The sequence below is a fragment of the Drosophila rhopaloa genome, unplaced genomic scaffold (assembly GCF_018152115.1).
Source record: "Drosophila rhopaloa isolate 14029-0021.01 unplaced genomic scaffold, ASM1815211v1 contig_154, whole genome shotgun sequence".
In the NCBI taxonomy this organism is placed as follows: Eukaryota; Metazoa; Arthropoda; class Insecta; order Diptera; family Drosophilidae; genus Drosophila; species Drosophila rhopaloa.
This window is the reverse complement of record NW_025335033.1, coordinates 787,495-806,392: the sequence shown is the minus strand read 5'-3', so window position 1 is coordinate 806,392 and position 18,898 is coordinate 787,495. Positions and strand designations below refer to the sequence as shown.

The 18,898-nt window shown below is 39.1% G+C and overlaps 1 protein-coding gene across 8 annotated transcripts in view; it reads right to left on the bottom strand.

The window, feature by feature from the left end:
• Positions 1-11,826, bottom strand: part of LOC108043875 (nipped-B protein) — a 122,671-nt gene extending 110,845 nt beyond the window's left edge. For 2 of the 8 annotated variants that reach the window (XM_044456832.1, XM_044456833.1), the window contains exons 1-6: positions 11,124-11,190; positions 10,864-11,035; positions 10,692-10,810; positions 10,489-10,639; positions 9,601-10,436; positions 9,360-9,524 (exon numbers count right to left, since the gene is read on the bottom strand). In XM_044456832.1, coding sequence (XP_044312767.1) covers positions 9,360-9,524; positions 9,601-10,436; positions 10,489-10,639; positions 10,692-10,810; positions 10,864-11,035; positions 11,124-11,190 — 1,510 coding nt within the window. Of the gene's footprint in view, positions 1-9,359; positions 9,525-9,600; positions 10,437-10,488; positions 10,640-10,691; positions 10,811-10,863; positions 11,036-11,123; positions 11,386-11,606 lie in introns of those variants that run through there. The other 6 variants (XM_044456828.1, XM_044456826.1, XM_044456827.1 and 3 more) reach the window with 6 other exon arrangements.
• Positions 11,827-18,898: the final 7,072 nt, after the last annotated feature.

The following is an 18,898-nucleotide window of genomic DNA, read 5'->3' as shown; positions in this document are numbered from 1 at the left end:
AGGCTTACCAAAATGGGAAGCCGGCCACATCCGGTCGTTCAGGCCCTCACAAAAGACAAAGGGTTAATCATATCGCTCAGAGCGTAGATCAGGCCGATGATACATACGCAGCCGCAGCTTCCAGCGCGGCGGCCAAAGTCGACGATGACGCCATCTCCGAATACGATTCGGACATGATTAATTTTTTAGGGGAAAATCCCTGCTGCCCGTCATCAGACGAAGAGTAGCGGGGAAAGAAATGAGATTCCTCATCGACACGGGTGCGGCGAAAAATTTTATCCGACCTCACAAAGGCTTAGAAGGCGTTCGCCCCGTCGATTCCCCTTTCACCATTCACTCACTCCATGGCGTTACAACAATCACCAAGAAATGCTTTGTATCATTATTTAATTTGAAGAGCACGTTCTTCCTATTACCGGACTTATCCTCCTTTGATGGAATAATCGGCCTTGACCTATTAAAACAGGCAGGGGCAACACTATGCCTAGCTTCCGGTAGCCTAAATTGGGGCACCGAGGTAGAGCAAATCGATTTCCATACGTGCGCTGATGTAAACTTCACCAACGTGAGTTGCCCAGATGCACCGCCATTGGCAAAAAACGCGTTCCTAAAAATGCTAAAGACCAGGAAAAAGGCCTTTGCAAACCCTAATGAGGCGTTACCTTACAACACATCGGTGGTAGCTACCATCAGAACAGTTAGTGAGGAGCCCATATACGCGAAGTTATACCCGTACCCCATGGGGGCAGCGGATTTCGTCAACAAAGAGATTGAAGATCTGCTTAAAAACGGGATAATTCAGAAATCGGTATCCCCTTACAACAACCCGATATGGGTTGTGGATAAAAAAGGACCGACGAGCTTGGGAACCGAAAAATGCGACTAGTTATTGACTTTCGCAAATTAAACGAAAGAACTGTGTCCGACAAGTATCCTATGCCAAATATAAACATGATATTAGGCAACCTAGGTAATGCTAAATATTTCTCTACGCTAGACCTCAAGTCTGGCTATCACCAAATCATACTCGCAGAACGCGACAGAGAAAAAACTTCCTTCTCAGTAAATGGGGGGAAATACGAATTCCGCAGACTACCGTTTGGCCTCAAAAATGCAGGCAGCATTTTTCAGAGGACCATCGACGACATCCTACGGGAACAAATCGGCAAGTTCTGCTATGTTTACGTTGACGACGTAATCATTTTTTCGGAAGACGAAGACTCTCACATCAAGCACGTAGATTGGGTTCTTAAGAGCCTGTACGATGCAAACATGAGAGTATCAATAGAAAAATCCAGCTTTTTTAAGAAAAGTGTGAGCTTCCTTGGGTTTGTAGTCACTTGTAACGGTGCTACAACAGACCCAGACAAGGTAAAGGCCATAAAAGAATTTCCGGAACCCAAAAATGTTTTTGAGGTACGATCATTTCTAGGCCTAGCCAGCTACTATCGATGTTTCATTAAGGACTTCGCAGCAATAGCGAGGCCTATATCGGACATCCTGAAAGGGGAAAACGGAACAGTTAGTAGACACAGGTCACGAAACATTCCGGTTCAGTTCTCTGAGGCGCAGCAACAAGCGTTCCAGAAACTACGAAATATCTTAGCGTCCGACGACGTAATGCTAAGGTACCCCGACTATAAAAAGGCATTTGATCTAACGACAGATGCCTCGGCCTATGGCATTGGCGCAGTATTGTCCCAAGAGGGACGACCAATAACAATGATCTCAAGGACATTGAAAGACAGGGAGGTTAACTATGCCACCAATGAGAGGGAACTCTTAGCCATAATCTGGGCACTGGCTAAGTTACGACATTATTTGTACGCGGTGAAAGATATCAACATCTTTACCGACCACCAGCCGTTAACCTTTGCAGTGTCGGAATCCAATCCGAATGCAAAGATTAAAAGGTGGAAAGCGCGCATTGATGAGTCAGGAGCGCGGATTTTCTACAAACCCGGCAAGGAAAATCTTGTTGCCGATGCACTGTCACGGCAACAACTTAACGTCATGGAGGGACAAGAAGCTGAATCGTGCGCAGCCACCATTCACAGCGAGCTCTCCTTGACACACACAATTGAAACAACGGATAAGCCCTTGAATTGTTTCCAGAACCAGATAACTCTGGAGGAGGCACGCTTTCCGTTAAAACGCAAATTCGTCCTCTTTGGTAACAAGAGACGGCATGCGATTAACTTCTCCTGCAAAGAGTCATTACTTGATGAGCTCGCAGACATAATCGTTCCTAAAGGCGTAAACGCCATCCATTGTAACCTGCACACGCTGGCAATGATACAGGACGAATTGGTCCGGCAATTCCCGGCCACCAAATTCTGGTATTGCAAAAACCGAGTGACGGACATTTTTGCAATCGGGGAGAGACGGGAAATCATTACTGCCGAGCATAATAGGGCACACAGATCGGCACAGGAGAATGTCAAGCAGGTGCTCTCTGAATATTATTTTCCTAAAATGACTAAATTAGCCAACGAAGTTGTCCAAAACTGCAAGACCTGCGCGAGGGCCAAATATGATAGGCATCCCAGAAAACAGGAAATCGGCGAGTCACCGATCCCATCCCATGCAGGGGAGATGTTACACATTGATATCTTCTCAACGGACAGGAAATACTTCCTGACGTGCATCGACAAATTTTCAAAGTTCGCAGTCGTGCAGCCCATTCCCTCTAGAACAATTGAGGACCTGAAACCAGCGCTGTTGCAGCTAATGAACTATTTTCCAAAAACCAAAACGATCTATTGCGACAACGAACCATCGTTGAATTCGCATACGATCTCGGCCATGCTGACTAACCACTTTGGGGTTGGTATCGCAAATGCACCACCCTTACACAGTGTATCTAACGGACAGGTCGAACGCTTTCACAGCACCCTGCTAGAACTCGCTAGATGCATTAAGATTGACAAAGGTATAACCGATACCATAGAATTGATTTTACTAGCCACTGCAAAGTACAACAAATCAATTCACTCGGTCATTAACAAAAGGCCAGCTGATGTTGTACAGACGAACTCGGAGGACTTACAAATTAAAATCCGAGAGAAAATAAAAAACGCCCAGGACGCGTTAAGAAGCCGAGAAAACGCATCCCGGCAGAATAGAGTCTTCGAGGTTGGGGAAAAGGTATTGGTAAAATCCAACAGAAGGCTAGGAAATAAACTCACACCCTTATGTGAGGAGAGAGCCGTAGAAGCGGACCTGGGGACCACGGTCCTCATTAAGGGGAGGGTGGTCCACAAGGACAATCTTAAATGATACGACCAACGATGTCCTTTAAGTTTTTTACTTACCTTTTATTATTTTTATACTTTTTCTTCTCTTAGCCACTTGGCAAGTTATTTACTTACATAGGCCTCAGTGCCATACCTGGTTTAAGTTAGATTAATTTTGGTGGAGGAAAATTTAAACATCTTCGGAACTATACGTAATCAAGGTTCATTCCACAGGTGCGGTTTTATCATCCTACTGTCCCTGTCATTGGCGTCGGCGCACATTGCTGACTATTCGCAAGCAAAATACATTCCCATCATTGATGGCGAAGTGCTGGTATGGGAGGAATTTGCGTACGTAACACACACGTCAAATCTTTCGGAATACATGCGAATACTTGACGAAACAGCAAGCATGAGTGACATGTTCCCACAGTCGCATATGAAAAAATTGCTGGAAGTAGACACCGCGCACATACGAGACCTACTGGAATCGTTGGGCGTGCACCATAGGATCGCTAGAAGTTTAGACTTTCTGGGGTCAATTCTTAAGGTAGTAGCAGGAACACCGGACGCCGGTGATTTGGAGAAGACGAGATTCATAGAGATGCAGCTGACTAACGCAAATAATAGACAGGTAGCAATCAACACTAAAGTTCAAGATAAAATTAATGAATTAACCACTACAGTAAATCAAATTCTTAAAACTTCTAAAGACTCACAAGTCGACACTGGCCATCTATATGAAACACTCCTGGCCAGGAATAGAATGTTGATGATGGAATTGCAAAACTTGATGCTTGCCATTACACTTGCTAAAGCTAATATTGTCAGCCCCAATATACTCGATCACACAGACCTGAAGTCAGTTTGGCTTGAGGAACCCACTAATACCCCCATAGGGGACCTTATGTCCGTAGCGTCCGTAAAAATTTTACAATCTACCAATGCCCTTCACTTTATAATTAAATTTCCAAAGATTAAAAACGTTTGCAAAAAGGTCACTATATTCCCTGTCACTCACCGTAATGTTATGCTGCGAATAATGGACAACGTGGTGGCCATGTGTGGTGGAGAAGTCCATACGATTAGGAACTGTGCCGTATCGCCGGGAGCCACGTTCTGTCAAACGTCATCAGACAGTTCATGCGCTAGAGAACTCCATGCAGGCGTACTGGCACACTGCGCAACCCAGCCAAGTGACCTACATCCCGTCACTCGAGTTGATGAAGGAATCCTCATCATCAATGACCAAACAGCTAAGGTCAGAGTAGACAACGGTACTGAAGTCTGGGTACACGGTACGCACCTCGTTACCTTCGAGAGTCATGTCTTCATCAACGAAACCCTCTACGTCAACCACGATAAGGCCCACACGAGAACTCCAGGGGTAGCAAGATCATCATTGCTCAACATCACATTCAATCAAGATGTGCTCAGCCTCCCTTACCTTCAACGATTAAACGAACGTAACGTGGAGCTTATTAAGGAGTTCGACAAAAACATCGACACCAACCAGACGTACCGCATATCACTGATCGTGGGCGTATTCTGTTGTGCGATGATCTGTGTCGGTATGGTCTATCTGCATTTCTTCAAGGCCAGAAGATCGGCAGCCCAACTGAAGGAAGTCATTGCCGAGATAGCGCCGGCCGAGGGCGGCCTTAATCCAGAGGGGGGAGTAGTTAACAAGTTAACATAAGCTGACAGAAGTCAATGACATAAGCATTGATTTCTGTCCCTTATCCAACTCCGGCCGAAATTGCTGATGTTGCATTTGGGCCGGACGCTCGTGCACAGACGGCAAACACTGCATATTTGCGTGGCCGCTGTGAGTCTTTTGTTAGCTCTAAGTTTCATTCTTAAGTTCAGTTCATAATTGTCATTCAATAAAGCAAGAGCACAAGCTCATATGAATCTCCGACACTTAGTCGTTAAATCACTTATTAATTATTACACTGACTGAGTCCCTAGGCCAGCAGTATTGAAGGGAAGTCAACCTTCCAACCTAACCTTCCTATCTCAGCATTGGAGGTACCAGGCCAACCGGCCGCACACGGAGTAACCAGCTAACATCCATTGGAGACAACAGCGAGGGAATTCTGATAATTCATCTCCCCCCCCCCATACCTTTTTAATTTATATACTTTATAGGGTCGGAGATGTCTTCTTCAATTATAATACCCTCTGCAAGGGTATAAAAATGTATCCTTGTGTGGCGTGTTAAAAACATTGTGACAAGTGGTCATGTAACGTACAGTAATAGGAAAAAAATGAAAGAAATCCAAAAGTTTTATTCTGAATGCGAAGGTTGGGGACTATTAAATTTCTCTTTAACAAAAATTATTCGTAGGGCCCAAAATAAGTTTCCAAAAATTAACCACGCTGTAAAAAGAGGACCTTAAGACTGAATAAAATTAAATAATATTTAAAAAAAATTATTTTTATTTAAATTTAAAAAAAATTATGTGTTCTGACGAAGGGCAAATTGTTTTGTTTATAGAAAAAGGTATTGTTGTAGTATTGTTGTATAAAAATGTTTTTCATACTATGGCATACAATTAATGCAGTTAATCGATAAAGAATCAACATGTCTGCTTTGATATATTTGAAAACGTAATACCACTTTATATGAAATACAAAACGCCTTCATTGTAGGTTTTCCATTAGGACTATTTAAAACATAACAGCAAGAAAGGCCACCAATTGTTCGACACCATAAGCATTTAAAGATATAATTTAACCACAAAATATTGAGAGCATTACAGTATTTTTTTAGTTTTTTAAGACCTTTTTTTATTTTTGTGTCCTTTGGTCTCCCTTTACCATTCCTACATCAACAACGCGTCATTTGGGGTACATCCACGGAACGACTCAAGGTATTTGTCCCAAGGTTCAGCGATGAGGTAGCACATGGTGCATATAAATTGTAATGATAATGAGATAATCTATTTTCACACATTTTTGTCCTGAAGAGTGATGGCTGTACGTCTTAACTTGACTGTCACCATATAAACGTTAACCTTGAATAGAAACCGAAAAAACAGCCAGCGGCCGCAGCCCAGAAATCCGCAGATCCCAAATTGTTTTTTTACGGCTAATATCTATCATTTATTTATATTATGTAGTATTAAGTTAAAAAAATAATTAATATGGTTACGATTTTCTTGCAGAAACTTTTCCGAAAACAGTCAATCTAGGTCACCCATAGACTGAAATCAAAGTTTAGACGTAGGCAATAGTAACACAATTGCACTGCTCACACTTCTCGACTTTAGTAAAGTCTTTGATTCAGTAAATTATACAATCTCGGCAGCAGAAAAATCGTATAATCCAAATTAAAATGTAAACAATCGAGTGTAATCTATTGCAATCTACACCCGCCGGCATTATCATCTCTCCCACTGTCTCGCCATTTTGACATTGATTTTTGATATTTATCAACCGTCATCCGCGCTTTTTAGTTCCCTGTTTTGGTGTGTTTGTGATTTAAAAATAAATTTTCGATGAGCTTCTGCTTAATTTAAACCTTAAATAAATAACCAGCTCTATAGTTACATCTAATGCATTTGCGTGTCCTTACTTAAACAATAATGCTCGCAAAAAGCTGGCGGCGTCCACATTGGTGACCCCAATGCGCGTGCAACAAATTTAATAACAGCCAGAGGATTTTCGAAAAATTTCGTTAAAAGCAGCTAAAATTTGTTTATCAAGCGAAGACTGAACAAACGGTAATGTTCACTTCTTCTTTTGAAACTATACCTTATTATTATCCCGCAGGCTGAGATCACGCTTCATACTCGACTTTGTACAAGCTGTAATTGTCGTGTTTGTGGCAATAGGCATTACACAGTAGTACATTTTGATATAAACTCTTCTCACCCAACAATCGAATCTGGTTCTGCTTTTATGTCTGAAGTTAATGCTTCCGGTTCTCATTCAACTAACGCTCTTTTCGTTCATGGTTCAGCTTCTGATTTTGAACTATTGGCCATTTCTGATGAACTCGCACAGCAGTTTTAGCTTTAAACATAGAGAAACGTTATAGTTGAGGGCCACGTTTATAAGATACCTGTTACTCGGCTAAAAAAATTTCAAAAAAACTCTCAAATATATGAACCCCGCTTTTAAATATGCGATGACGTCATAATTAACACTTAATATGTTCTGTAACTTGTAAAGTGATTCGGAAAAAACTTTGGAGAGTTGATAGATATAGACTGAATAAGTATTTAAGTGATAGTTTTGACATATTCCTCACAATAACTGGCTTCTACAAAGTCCCCAAAATGTTTGGTGATCTGGAGTGGGCGTTGGAAAATTTTGAAAGAAAACCTAAAATGTTCATGCTAAATCCCAAATCTCTAGCTCTTGTAGTTTCCGAGATCTTGACGTTCATACGAACGGTCAGACAGACAAGGCTTAATCGACTCGGCTATTGATCCTGATCAGGAATATATATACTTCATAGGGTCTGACACGCTTCCTTTGGACTGGCCACTAATACACCGACGTAACATCTTATTCGACTTTGTCAGCGTGACTATGTCGATTCGCAACAGGCCTCCAATAAATAAAGTACTTCATCTCGGTCTTTTTTTGCTTTACAACCAAGGCATTTAGACCTTGTTCAGAACGTAAAACAAAAACTCGGTGCGCTAAAGCAACTCATTGCATGGCAAGGAAAGCTTGATCAAGTTTGGAGTCATAACGTTGCTCACACAACTCTGAGTCTCAAAAAATGAACTTCACGAGTAATTTCGATTGATGTTGAGCGGCGCTCATTCTGCTGCTGTAAGCCAATTTGTTCTGACAATATCAATTGGCGCTTTATTCCTCCTTGATTGCCTTATATTAATGGTTTATGGGAGGCAGCAGTAAAATCTGCAAAGGGTTAGTGTGTTAGGTTTCTGCAATCGTTAACAAGTGTAAAAGTTTATCCGATCGCTATAAAAATAAATTTTTGTTGTCGCTTCTACGGATTTAGAATTCAAACAAAAAACAAATTCAATAGTTACACCGAATGAATTAGCGTGCCCTTGAACCAGTCTTGCTTTTAATGTACGTTAATAACCTTTAGACTGTAGTGTCACATAGTAAAATTAACATGTATGCTAATGTTGTGGAATTACATGGTTGGTGCTCTTTTACATCGTATGACATTATTCGTGCGTAAAATTCTGATCTCTCAAGTATAAGCCAATGGGCACGTGCAAATGCCCTTGCTTTGACCTTGAGAAAATCAAAACACATCATGATTTATTATGTTGATCGACAAAACCCCATGTGCGAGCCAAGCAGTTAACCTAGGTGTGACTTTAAACAACACTCTAACCTGAAATGACCATATAACCAAAGCAGTATGTAAATCGTATAGGCTATTACCTAAAAAACCTAATCCAACAATAGCTTCCAGTCGATAATTTAGACCTGAAAAATCATATATAGGAGAAAAAAAACCTGAGATAATTGCTGTTTGCAGCATAAGCTTTCTTGGCGCAAATTAACAATAAACTAGAAATAAGCTACAACAGCAGTTGCAGGACCATGCAGTGCGGGCGGAAACTCTGTGGGCACGTGAGCCGGAACAACTTCAACATATTTTGTAGCCGCGCGCGCTGCTACAGAGATGCTTTTTAATTAGTTGAAATACCCACGCACTCGCCCATGTTAACTTCTAAGTCTCAACACGAATGGGGAATATTGTTAGACCCTTGCTAAGGGTATTATTAATTTTGTCAAATGTTAGTAACGCATTGAAGGAGAAATTTCCGCCTCTCAAAAGAGTATACAGCAACTAGGCGAGATAATATAGCCATGTTCGACAGATTTTATACCGTTTGCGTGTAAGGGCTAGAGATTTTAAACTTTCGCAATTTTTTTTTTTCAATTGAACGTCCATATCATATAGATGCTATCGTACGAAGTGCACGAGTATTAAAAATTTGGCTTGTCGAAGTTGGCTTACATTTAAAGTTACATAGGTAACATATTTACATTCTATATAAAATTTGATATTATTTTTATAAGGACTTAATATAGTTTGGAGAGCATAAATTTCGGTAAAACCAAAAGAATTATAGACTCTATTGGAACTTCGAATTCATTAAAAATGGGTTTACATACCTGATTCAAAGTTAGGAGATTCACTATCGTCTAATATTTCAATTATTTGATCCATATTGCGCATAAATTGTTGATATGTTTGCGAACGAGTGACTTCATCCTTATAACATTTTGTATTCGATATAGGAATTATTCTTTCGACCCGACGCATTTTAGGTTTAGAAACTACAAAATTTAAATTAATGAGAATTATGAATTTTTATATAAAAAAAATAATAATAAATTAATTAACTATACTTACATATTTGCTCAGGTGGAATGTCACCAATTGATATAGCCAGTTTTCGTTTTGCAGAAAATCGTTTTTCATCGGCTTTTATAGTCGAAAACGTGTCGATTGGAATGTTGTCTTTATTAGAAGTAGTAGTGGCACCACTCACTGTTACTAAATCCGATTCTTGTAGTAACCCCATACTTCTAGCCAATTCTGGTGACTTTTGTACAAACTTTTTAATACTTTTTTGCATAAGGCGACTATCCTCAATATTAAGACGATTTATACATACCCGAACCTGAGACTTGCCACTTGATGAAGTAGAAGTCGATGTAGTTGTTGATGCAATATGGTTTTGTTGATGTTGAAGGCTACTTTTATTAATTACAAGTGAGTTCGTACCTTCTTCCAATTCTTGGGGGTTCGAATCCGAAATGTATATGACTTGGTTTGGTGATTTTTTTGTAATATATTGTATTGGAGAGTTTTGTGATTGAGTTTCAGTCATTGGTTGACTTGGTAAATACAATACATTTTGATTATTCAGAGAATTTATTTGAAAATTGGGATTCTCTAAAGCATGTGGAAAGACATCACAAATGTTTTGAACGGATTGGTGATCTACTGATGTTGTTTGATCAAAATCGAATTTTGAATTATAATTGAGTACTTGTTGGTTTTGTAGTAATGTTTGCATAGAATTATTTTCTGATTTATCAAGGATTTTCATTTGAGAATTTGATTTTGATATTTCAAATGGATTTTCATCAGAATTTTGAATGTCTTTTTTTTTTCTGTTCTCTATTGTCGTTTCCTTAATATTTATTTGTGAAAATTCTTCTGACATTTCTCTTGATGCAATTCTAAAATATTTTAATATTAGTATTGTCAGAAATGGTAAAGTGTATCACGCACCTGGTAAACTGATCACTACATGTCTGCGATTGTTGGTCTTGCAGTAATTCTTCTCTTGTAGTTGATGTACAACATTTCGGTGTTAAGAAGGAATCTAGTTGAATTTTTGTTTCATCGAGTCGAACATTTACAGTACGTTTGTCAGGAGAGACTGTGGGTGGGTTTTATTTAATACACGCAGACTTTTTTTTATGAAAACTTACGTGTCCTAATTGATGTTTCGAAAACCGCTGGGCGAAAATTATAAATGCCCTGGAGTAGCTCTGGATGAGTACTAGAGTTAGCTCCTTGTTCTTCATTAGCGTAATGTGATCTTAGCTCGCTAAAAAGTATATTAAAATAGTTTTATATTTCAGTTGAATTAACTCTACTTACATATTGTCAGAGTTTGTTCTTTCAATTGCCTTTACTAATTGCCGCACCAGATTTTCATCACGCACAGAAAGTAAATTGTTGGATTCACTGGCCACTAACGCATGGAATAGTAGAGACTTATTTAAGGACGCTGCACTCTGGAGCGAATCCGATACTGGCAACTCGCTCAGCACTTGATTTTAAAATGAAAGAAACAAAGTTTGTAAAAATAATATGTTCTGGATGAATGGGAATCACCTTGTGACCAAAATATGACTTACGATCAGAAGTGCTGGTTAAACCTGATAACGTTGTTACAGGTACGGTCGGGATGTCACGGTCCCCCATCTTTAATTACAATCTGATTCGATTAGATTTTAATTCTTTTTGTGGTATTTTTTTAAGTTCTATTTATTGGTTACAATATGTAGGTTACACATACATTAGTGTACATAAAATAGAACATGTATATATACACAAAAATGTATATTACATATTTTATTGTTGGCAAAAAAGGCTTTGATGCAGAAACGACAAGTAAAGCTAAAGAACAATGGTAATGTAATTAAACTACATTTATTTGCATTGTTCAATTTCGACTATGTATATGTATGTACATAAGTATCTACATTATCCTACACTGTATTTTTGTGGCATTTTTTGTATCCAATTACATTTTTTACGTTTTATATTTAAATTTTCACTTTTAAAAATTTAAAGATAGTTAATAATAGTAAGTTTAGTTAAAAAATAATAACAAATACTTTAGAAGGTGAAAAACTTCACATCCCAATCAAGCCGTCGTTATAATGACCTTATTATATGTACAACATTTTTACAGATTAACATCAGTTAATAACACTTTTGCACATTTGTTAGCAAAATAAAAACACCCTCAATTTCTATTTAGTTTTATTTATTTAACTTCACAAATAGTAAGTTTAGGAATATGGCCAACTGGAAAGTTGGAAAACTGGCACCTCGAAACAAAGTTATACCTAAATCTCACAGAGCACATTCCAGTGGAACGGTTGGAAATTTTGATGTGAAACTACGTATCCTACTACTTACTTTTTAGACGGGGAGCGAAGGCTCAATCTCTGCTCTCGTTTTATTTATTGCAATGGCCTGAGATGATTTAAAAAATATTAAGATAACTTGTAAGGAAAATCTTATAGCCTATTCCCACAAAGCCCTTCCATGGACCAGAGCGTTTCTGGTTTTCTAGACTGTAATTCCCCCTTCCAATAGAGTCCATCCGTTCGAAACGGTTGGGATTTTTGAGCACTCCGATTTCCACAGAGCACATCCACCATCCGATAACAGTTGATCTGAACAGCTGTCCCTACTCATTATAGACTGTTTTGCACAACTTAGTAAAAGACGGCAAGTGACATACGCGAACAGCACAATGAGACTAATATGTCTACAGATTTTTGCCAGTCAGTAGAAAAAATATGAACAGCTATTGCCCAATATTGTCTAAATGGTATTAAATCAAGTTTATTAAATATAAATATGTTTGTTTAATTAAAATTTTGTATATATTTTTTTTTAATGTCAAGGATGGCAGACAGCTGGACTCAATTCAATGACAGGATCTCGGTCTGCGCTCGCTGCTCCGGCAGCCTTTCTCGAGCGCTATCTCCACAAGCTCTGCCTTCTGGTCCACCTTTGCGCGCTTTGCAGGGGGCGCAGAGGTGTCAGAGCATTGACTTCTGCTGCAGAGTCTTTCATGTCATCGGGGTCCACATTTTAGACCTTCACAAAGTATTCCCTAGTACTTGCAATAAATGTATTTTATTAGTTAATTGTAAACCACAAATATAAGTCTATATATAAAAAAAGAGTGGAGCTGTCTCAAGGATGCTTGACAATAAAAAGGAAATGAAATATGAAATTGTAATAAAACAAAAAACAAACATATTTGTTACCATTTAGACAATATTGGGCAATAGCTGTTCATTTGCAGGCTGGCAGACATATTAATCCGATTTGGTTATTCGCGTAGATCACTTGCAGTCTGTTACCAAGCATCATTTATATATTATTATAGCGCAATCATTAGATGCCTCGGTGGCTTCTCAGCAGCAGATTAGAGTAAAGCCTAGTTTTCAGATCGACAAACGAGTACGCTAGCGTAAAAACTTTAATCTTTCCAGTGTGACCAAAATTTCGAGAGCTCATCAGATTTAATTGTGCTACGGTCGTACTGTCAATCAGCTGGGTTTGTTGACAAGCAGTTAAAATTCAAATATCGTATTTGCGGGAAAGAGCCTTTAAAAGGTATTATCAAATAACTTGGCAAGACAAGTCTGCCGCTCTACAAAGATTATTAAAAAACAATAAAATTTAAATTTAACAGTTGTTTTTTTTCATTTACTGAAAATTATTTGCTAATTTAAAGTTCATAGCTGCACATTTATTGTGTTTTTTGGTACATTCTTGACCTAAAAAACAGTTTGCTCTGACAAGGGGCACCCCAGATAGTATTAATGTTATTTTGTCCTCACATGTAAACTCCTTCAATCAACTTTTGCGAGTTTTTTGAGTTTTTCCCTCCATTTCTTATAATGTTCAGTGAGAAGCGCACGCCAAAAGATTAAATTCTTAAATCTTTTCGCTAGGGTTCACCCAAAGTTCATTTCCGCAGACTGGCAACGCTATGCAATTTTCTGGTATTTTTTTCGTCGATCTGAGTAGCGACGTAAAAAAAAGGCCCGACGAAAAGTGAACACCAGCTGTTTGCCTCTCGCTCTCTCTCATGACTGGCGGACAGTTTTTGTCGATCGGAGTACTAGGCTTAAGATTGTAAGCAATAAAAATCTCACTCAAGAAAGGCAACCAGCGGGGAGCGTTCCTCATATAGAAAGCAACTAAAGCTATTGGAACCACATCCTTAACGTGGAAACAAATTCAGATTCTATGTTTTCACGCCAATATCTATAGTTATACCAGAGAAAGAAAACATTAAAGTAATGAGTAGCTATTAATACAATTTTTGGTAGGATTGTTGCAGGCTCGTAATCATAATCACAAAACTCCCGCTCTGACACATCACGCGTATCTTGACACGATGGTCCGATCTGTTATAGAGATAACAGTCTTCACCCTAGACAGAGTCTCTTAGACTCCAGTGACCCCACACCTTTAGACTTTTAAGGAGCGAAATTGAAACTACGAAATGGAGTTTCAACTGTTGGCGCCACCGGCAATCACTGCCTGGAACAGATCGATGTTATGACCTTGTACAACATAGCAAGGGTTGAACCGTGGGATCGCAGGTCAAGATCGTCGGAACTCAGTGGAATCCATGACACGATGTGATATTAATTAAAACAACCGATTTTTATTTCAGCGTTCTTCCCACAAAACTAGAATTATTATCTCAACTGTCCAGATGATGAACTCGGGATTACAGCGCTCACAAAAGGCGGCTCTTAAAATCATCAGGTTGTCAAATATCTCCCTTCCCCTTTTTTTGGTTTTTGAATTTAGCGGCTGTGTGCAAAGCGCTACATATCGGTATCGGGCAATGTTATATATCGATTGAAAGGTCTTGACATAACCTACAAAACGACGGTATTCCTAACAAGTTTGGTTGCGTTGAAAAGATATACATGTGCAAACATCGAGTTCGCTAACGCCGAAATTCGCTCTGTTTTAAAGTTTATCTTCGTAAAAGTTAAATCCGCTCGAGAAACATTTCGTGAGATTAATGGTGTTTTATGGGATAGTACTCTATCACTTCGAACCGCAGAGGAGTGGTTGGATACAAAAAAAAGCTGAATGTTTGGGTGCCTCTTGATTTGACGCAAAAAAACCTGTTGGGCAGAATCAACGCCTGCGATATGCTTCTGAAACGGAATGAACTCGACCCATTTTTGAAGCGGATGGTGACTGGCGACGAAAAATGGATCAAGCGAAAACTGTCGTGGTTAAAGGCCGGTCTAAAACAGTGGCCAGACGCTTAATTTTACCATCTACTGCGAGCAACTGGACCGATTGAAGCTGGCGATCGACCAGAAGCGACCAGAATTGGCCGACAGGCAGGGTGTAGTGTTTCACCAGGACAACGCCAAACCACACACTTCTTTGATGACTCGTCAGAAGCTACAGGAGCTCGGATGGGAGATTTTATCGCATCCACCAAGTGACTACCACCTGTTCCTGGCCATGGCGAATGCCCTTACTGGTCTAAAGTTGGGCTCAAAAGAGGGTTGTGAAAAGGGGCAGTCAGAGTTTTTCACAAATAAGGAGGGAAGTTTCTACAAGGGGGTATTATGAAGTAGCCGTCTAAGTGGGAACACATTATCGAACAAAACGGCGCATATTTTAGCTAAATCCGAATCAATTTTTATAAAGCATTAAATAAAGATCAAAAAAGCGGAAGGGAGTTATTTGACAACCTACTACATTGAAACGACCCAATCCCGAAACCCTGAACTGATGCAGCGGAGCATTATTTGAAGACATTCCCTCGCTAACACATGGTTAAGTACCCCGAATAATTTCTCCACCATTGCCAATACATCCAATTGCACGGATTCACCGGAGACAATCGTGTTGCAATTGCAGACAGGTTTAATATTACCTCGACTTCGCATATAGAAACCTTCATCCATCCAAGCTTCTCGATCATGAAATTTGTTGAAGGGCCCATCTATACGACTGGCCGTCGTCGACTAGCCAGTTTCAAATTTCTACGAATCTGTATGTCAGTACCGATTAAAGCTCAGACATACTTACACCAATACACAGATTTATTGATGAATATATCGACAAATTACCTATCTTATAGAGGTAACTAGGTATTCATATCGTTTCGTTGAACGCTGCTGGCAGCACGATGCAGATTCATCGAAAGGCTAAAAATAAAAAAATAAATATTCGCAGCTAGAAATCTGACGCTAGTTTCAATCCAAATTGCAGTTGATCCGGTTGAGGAAAGGGTTGGAATTTTAAAAAGTTCAAGCTCTACAGCTTCATTGATATGAGAAGTGTCCGAGCATTCGTATGGAAAAGTGGCAAACGATTTTGAAGGAGAAAGAGAGACCGGTTATTGCAGGATTAAAGCTTTTCAAAAAGGTAATCTACCCAAAAGCTAAACAGTTTCAGCACATGCATCAGAGAGACATGAAGACTGCACGGAAATTAAAACGAAATGCTACCGCATGATTAGTCAACCTGAAAAGTAACAATCGTCAAGTCAAAACTAGAAAAGTTCTTGATACGGGAGCAGGTACCGACTGTATTGGACGTGCGGATTTTACAAAGAAGAGAGGAGAATATGCTGATTTTAACGAAAAATAATGTTCAAGCCACAAGCGGAATGATCATATGCCAGTGAATTTTGAAACCCAGCTTAACTTAACCGCGCTTACTAAGTTTAAGATATTGGGAAATGCCGTACTAACTGATACACTTATCCTATGACCCGCATGCGAATCCACAGGCCCAAACTTCATAGTAGAAGGAGGCATAGAAAAACACCTAGCCCGTTATATCAAAGTTTTGGTACCGCAGGGGTAGCATGATTGCGACGTGGTGCCGTAATATTTTAACGCCTTTGTTTTCATTTTTGGTTCATTTTTGAAGAAGACCAAATCTTCTTCCTTAATCCTGATTTTAAATTCTATCTATTCAACTATAAAGCACTAGCTCCTGCAGCTTTAAATGCCAAAAAGAATTTGTTTTAATAACCACATTAAAAACACACGAAATGTGAACATGTGCAAAAAACTATACCGCCTCCGCCGAGATTTACCGCCGTCACAATCTTCATTTTATTTTTCTTTTTGTTTAAAGGCTGTTATGTTGTTGTGTAGGGACACGTTATCTATTGTTTGCTGTGACAAATCAAGGTCTTATAAAAGCTCTAGCAAGTGCTCATATAATTTTACATATGTTTTCCTACAGAAGCTCAGCTCTCTCTCATCGCTGGATTTATAAAAATGTCAAAGCGATTCAGGAATAAACGTTTTTGGCTCATAACTAACTCTTGTTTACATATATATGTGGGCATACATTTTTTTAGATCAACTCTTTTATGAATATAAGATTTGATTTTTATAGTTTATAATAATTTTGGATTCAATTTTTTTTCTGTTCAAAAATAACTATTTCACCATATCTAGTAACATATTCAAACAATTAGATCCTAATCACTTGAACGGTCCTACGATACAAAAAATATTGTAAACATTTTTCCCTTCATAAAACCAAAGAGTTAGACATAAACAAATAAGACGAGGTTTGATGGATCATTTCCTCCTTAAAAAAAACGAGTTTTTTCTTAACACGGATCAAGCCTGGTCTTCGACTATAATCGAGACATTTGTGTAATATTAAGAAATATCCACATATTTTTATACCCTTGCAGAGGGTATTATAATTTCAGTCAAAAGTTTGCAACGCAGTGAAGGAGACATTTCCGACCCTATTAAGTATATAAATTCTTGATCAGGATCACCTCCTGAGTTGATATAGCCATGTCCGTCTGTCCGTCTGTCTGTTTCTACGCAAACTAGTCTCTCAGTTTTAAAGATATCGAACTGAAACTTTGCACACACCCTTCTTATCTTTGCACGCAGTATATATGTCGGAACGGCCGGGATCGGCCGACTATATCCTATAGCTGCCATATAACTGATTGATCGGAAATGCCATAACTTTAATGTTTGTACAGTTAGGAAGCTGTGATTTTCTATGGGTTTTGTATTTGGTTAGTCAATCCGACTTACCAAATTTCATAAGGATCGGCCGACTATATCCTATAGCTGCCATATAACACCATAACTTTGGTATTTGTTAAGTTAGGAAGTTGGGATTTTCTATGGGTTTTATTTTTGGACAATCAATCCAACCTATCAAATTTCATAAGGATCGGCCGACTATATCCTATAGCTGCCATATAGCTGAACCATTGGAAATGCCATAACTTTGGTGTTTTTAAAATTAGGAAGTTGGGATTTTTTTTGAGTATTAAGAATGCATCATATGAATAATTTTGAAGAATATAATGTACATAATATTCTGCAAGGGTATATCAACTCCGGCTCCGCCCGAAGTTAGCTTTCCTTTCTTGTTATTAATAAAAACACTTTCAATGGAAAATATTTTTATTTTGGACCATGTTTTCGTGTATTGTCTAATAAGTTCATCGACAGATGTACTGTTGACAATATATAACACAGCTCATCCTTTAATTAAGAACGAATAGTATTTTTAGGTTTTCGGAAATCCTTGGGCTTAAAACGATTTACTTCTTGGCGAACACGAAAACTTTGGCGGACAGGTATGCCGGATGAAAGCCGTGCTGGTTGTTTTTGCCTTGGTTGTTGGATAGATGATGTGGAGCTCTCGGGTGGCTCAGGTTCAGGATCACGTTGCTGAACGGCTGGCGGAGTTACCAGTTGATCTTCTTGTAGTGGTGGTTGATTTGAAAATGTTTGCGGAATATCGGGAATCCACCAGAACTCTGCTTCATTCGAACAATGCCACAATGTCCGTCGTGAAACAGCTTCAGGATATGCGCTTAAAGAGTAACTTGGATTACTACACGACTGTCATCTGTGTGTAGACAAAGCAATTTTTTGTTGATCGTGAGGGCAAAATTTTTGATTAAAGTATGGTGATAATGCTTTCTCGCCTTGCTGAAGTTTTTCTGGCCATCCTACAGTAACATACCGTAAGACTTGTTTGAGAAGTTTGTCCTTTTCGATGTGGTTGCGAATGATCTCAGAATTGATCGGTGGTGACAGTTCCATTACGATGTGGCAGGCTTCTTCTTCTCTGTCGAAATCCGGATCCATGCCCACGAAAAGGCGCGATAGGGCATCTGCGTTGCCATGAGCAGATGTAGATCGATACTGAATTTCAAAGTTATAGAATGATGACCCAGCGCTGTAGCCTGTTTGACGTCATTAAAGGAAGATGCTTGCCTGGATTGGAAATCGTTACAAGTGGCTTGTGATCCGTTATAAGGGTAAACTTTCGGCCGTACAAATATTGGTGAAAACGTTTTACCTGATGTTTGTCAAGCGTCATGCGAAAA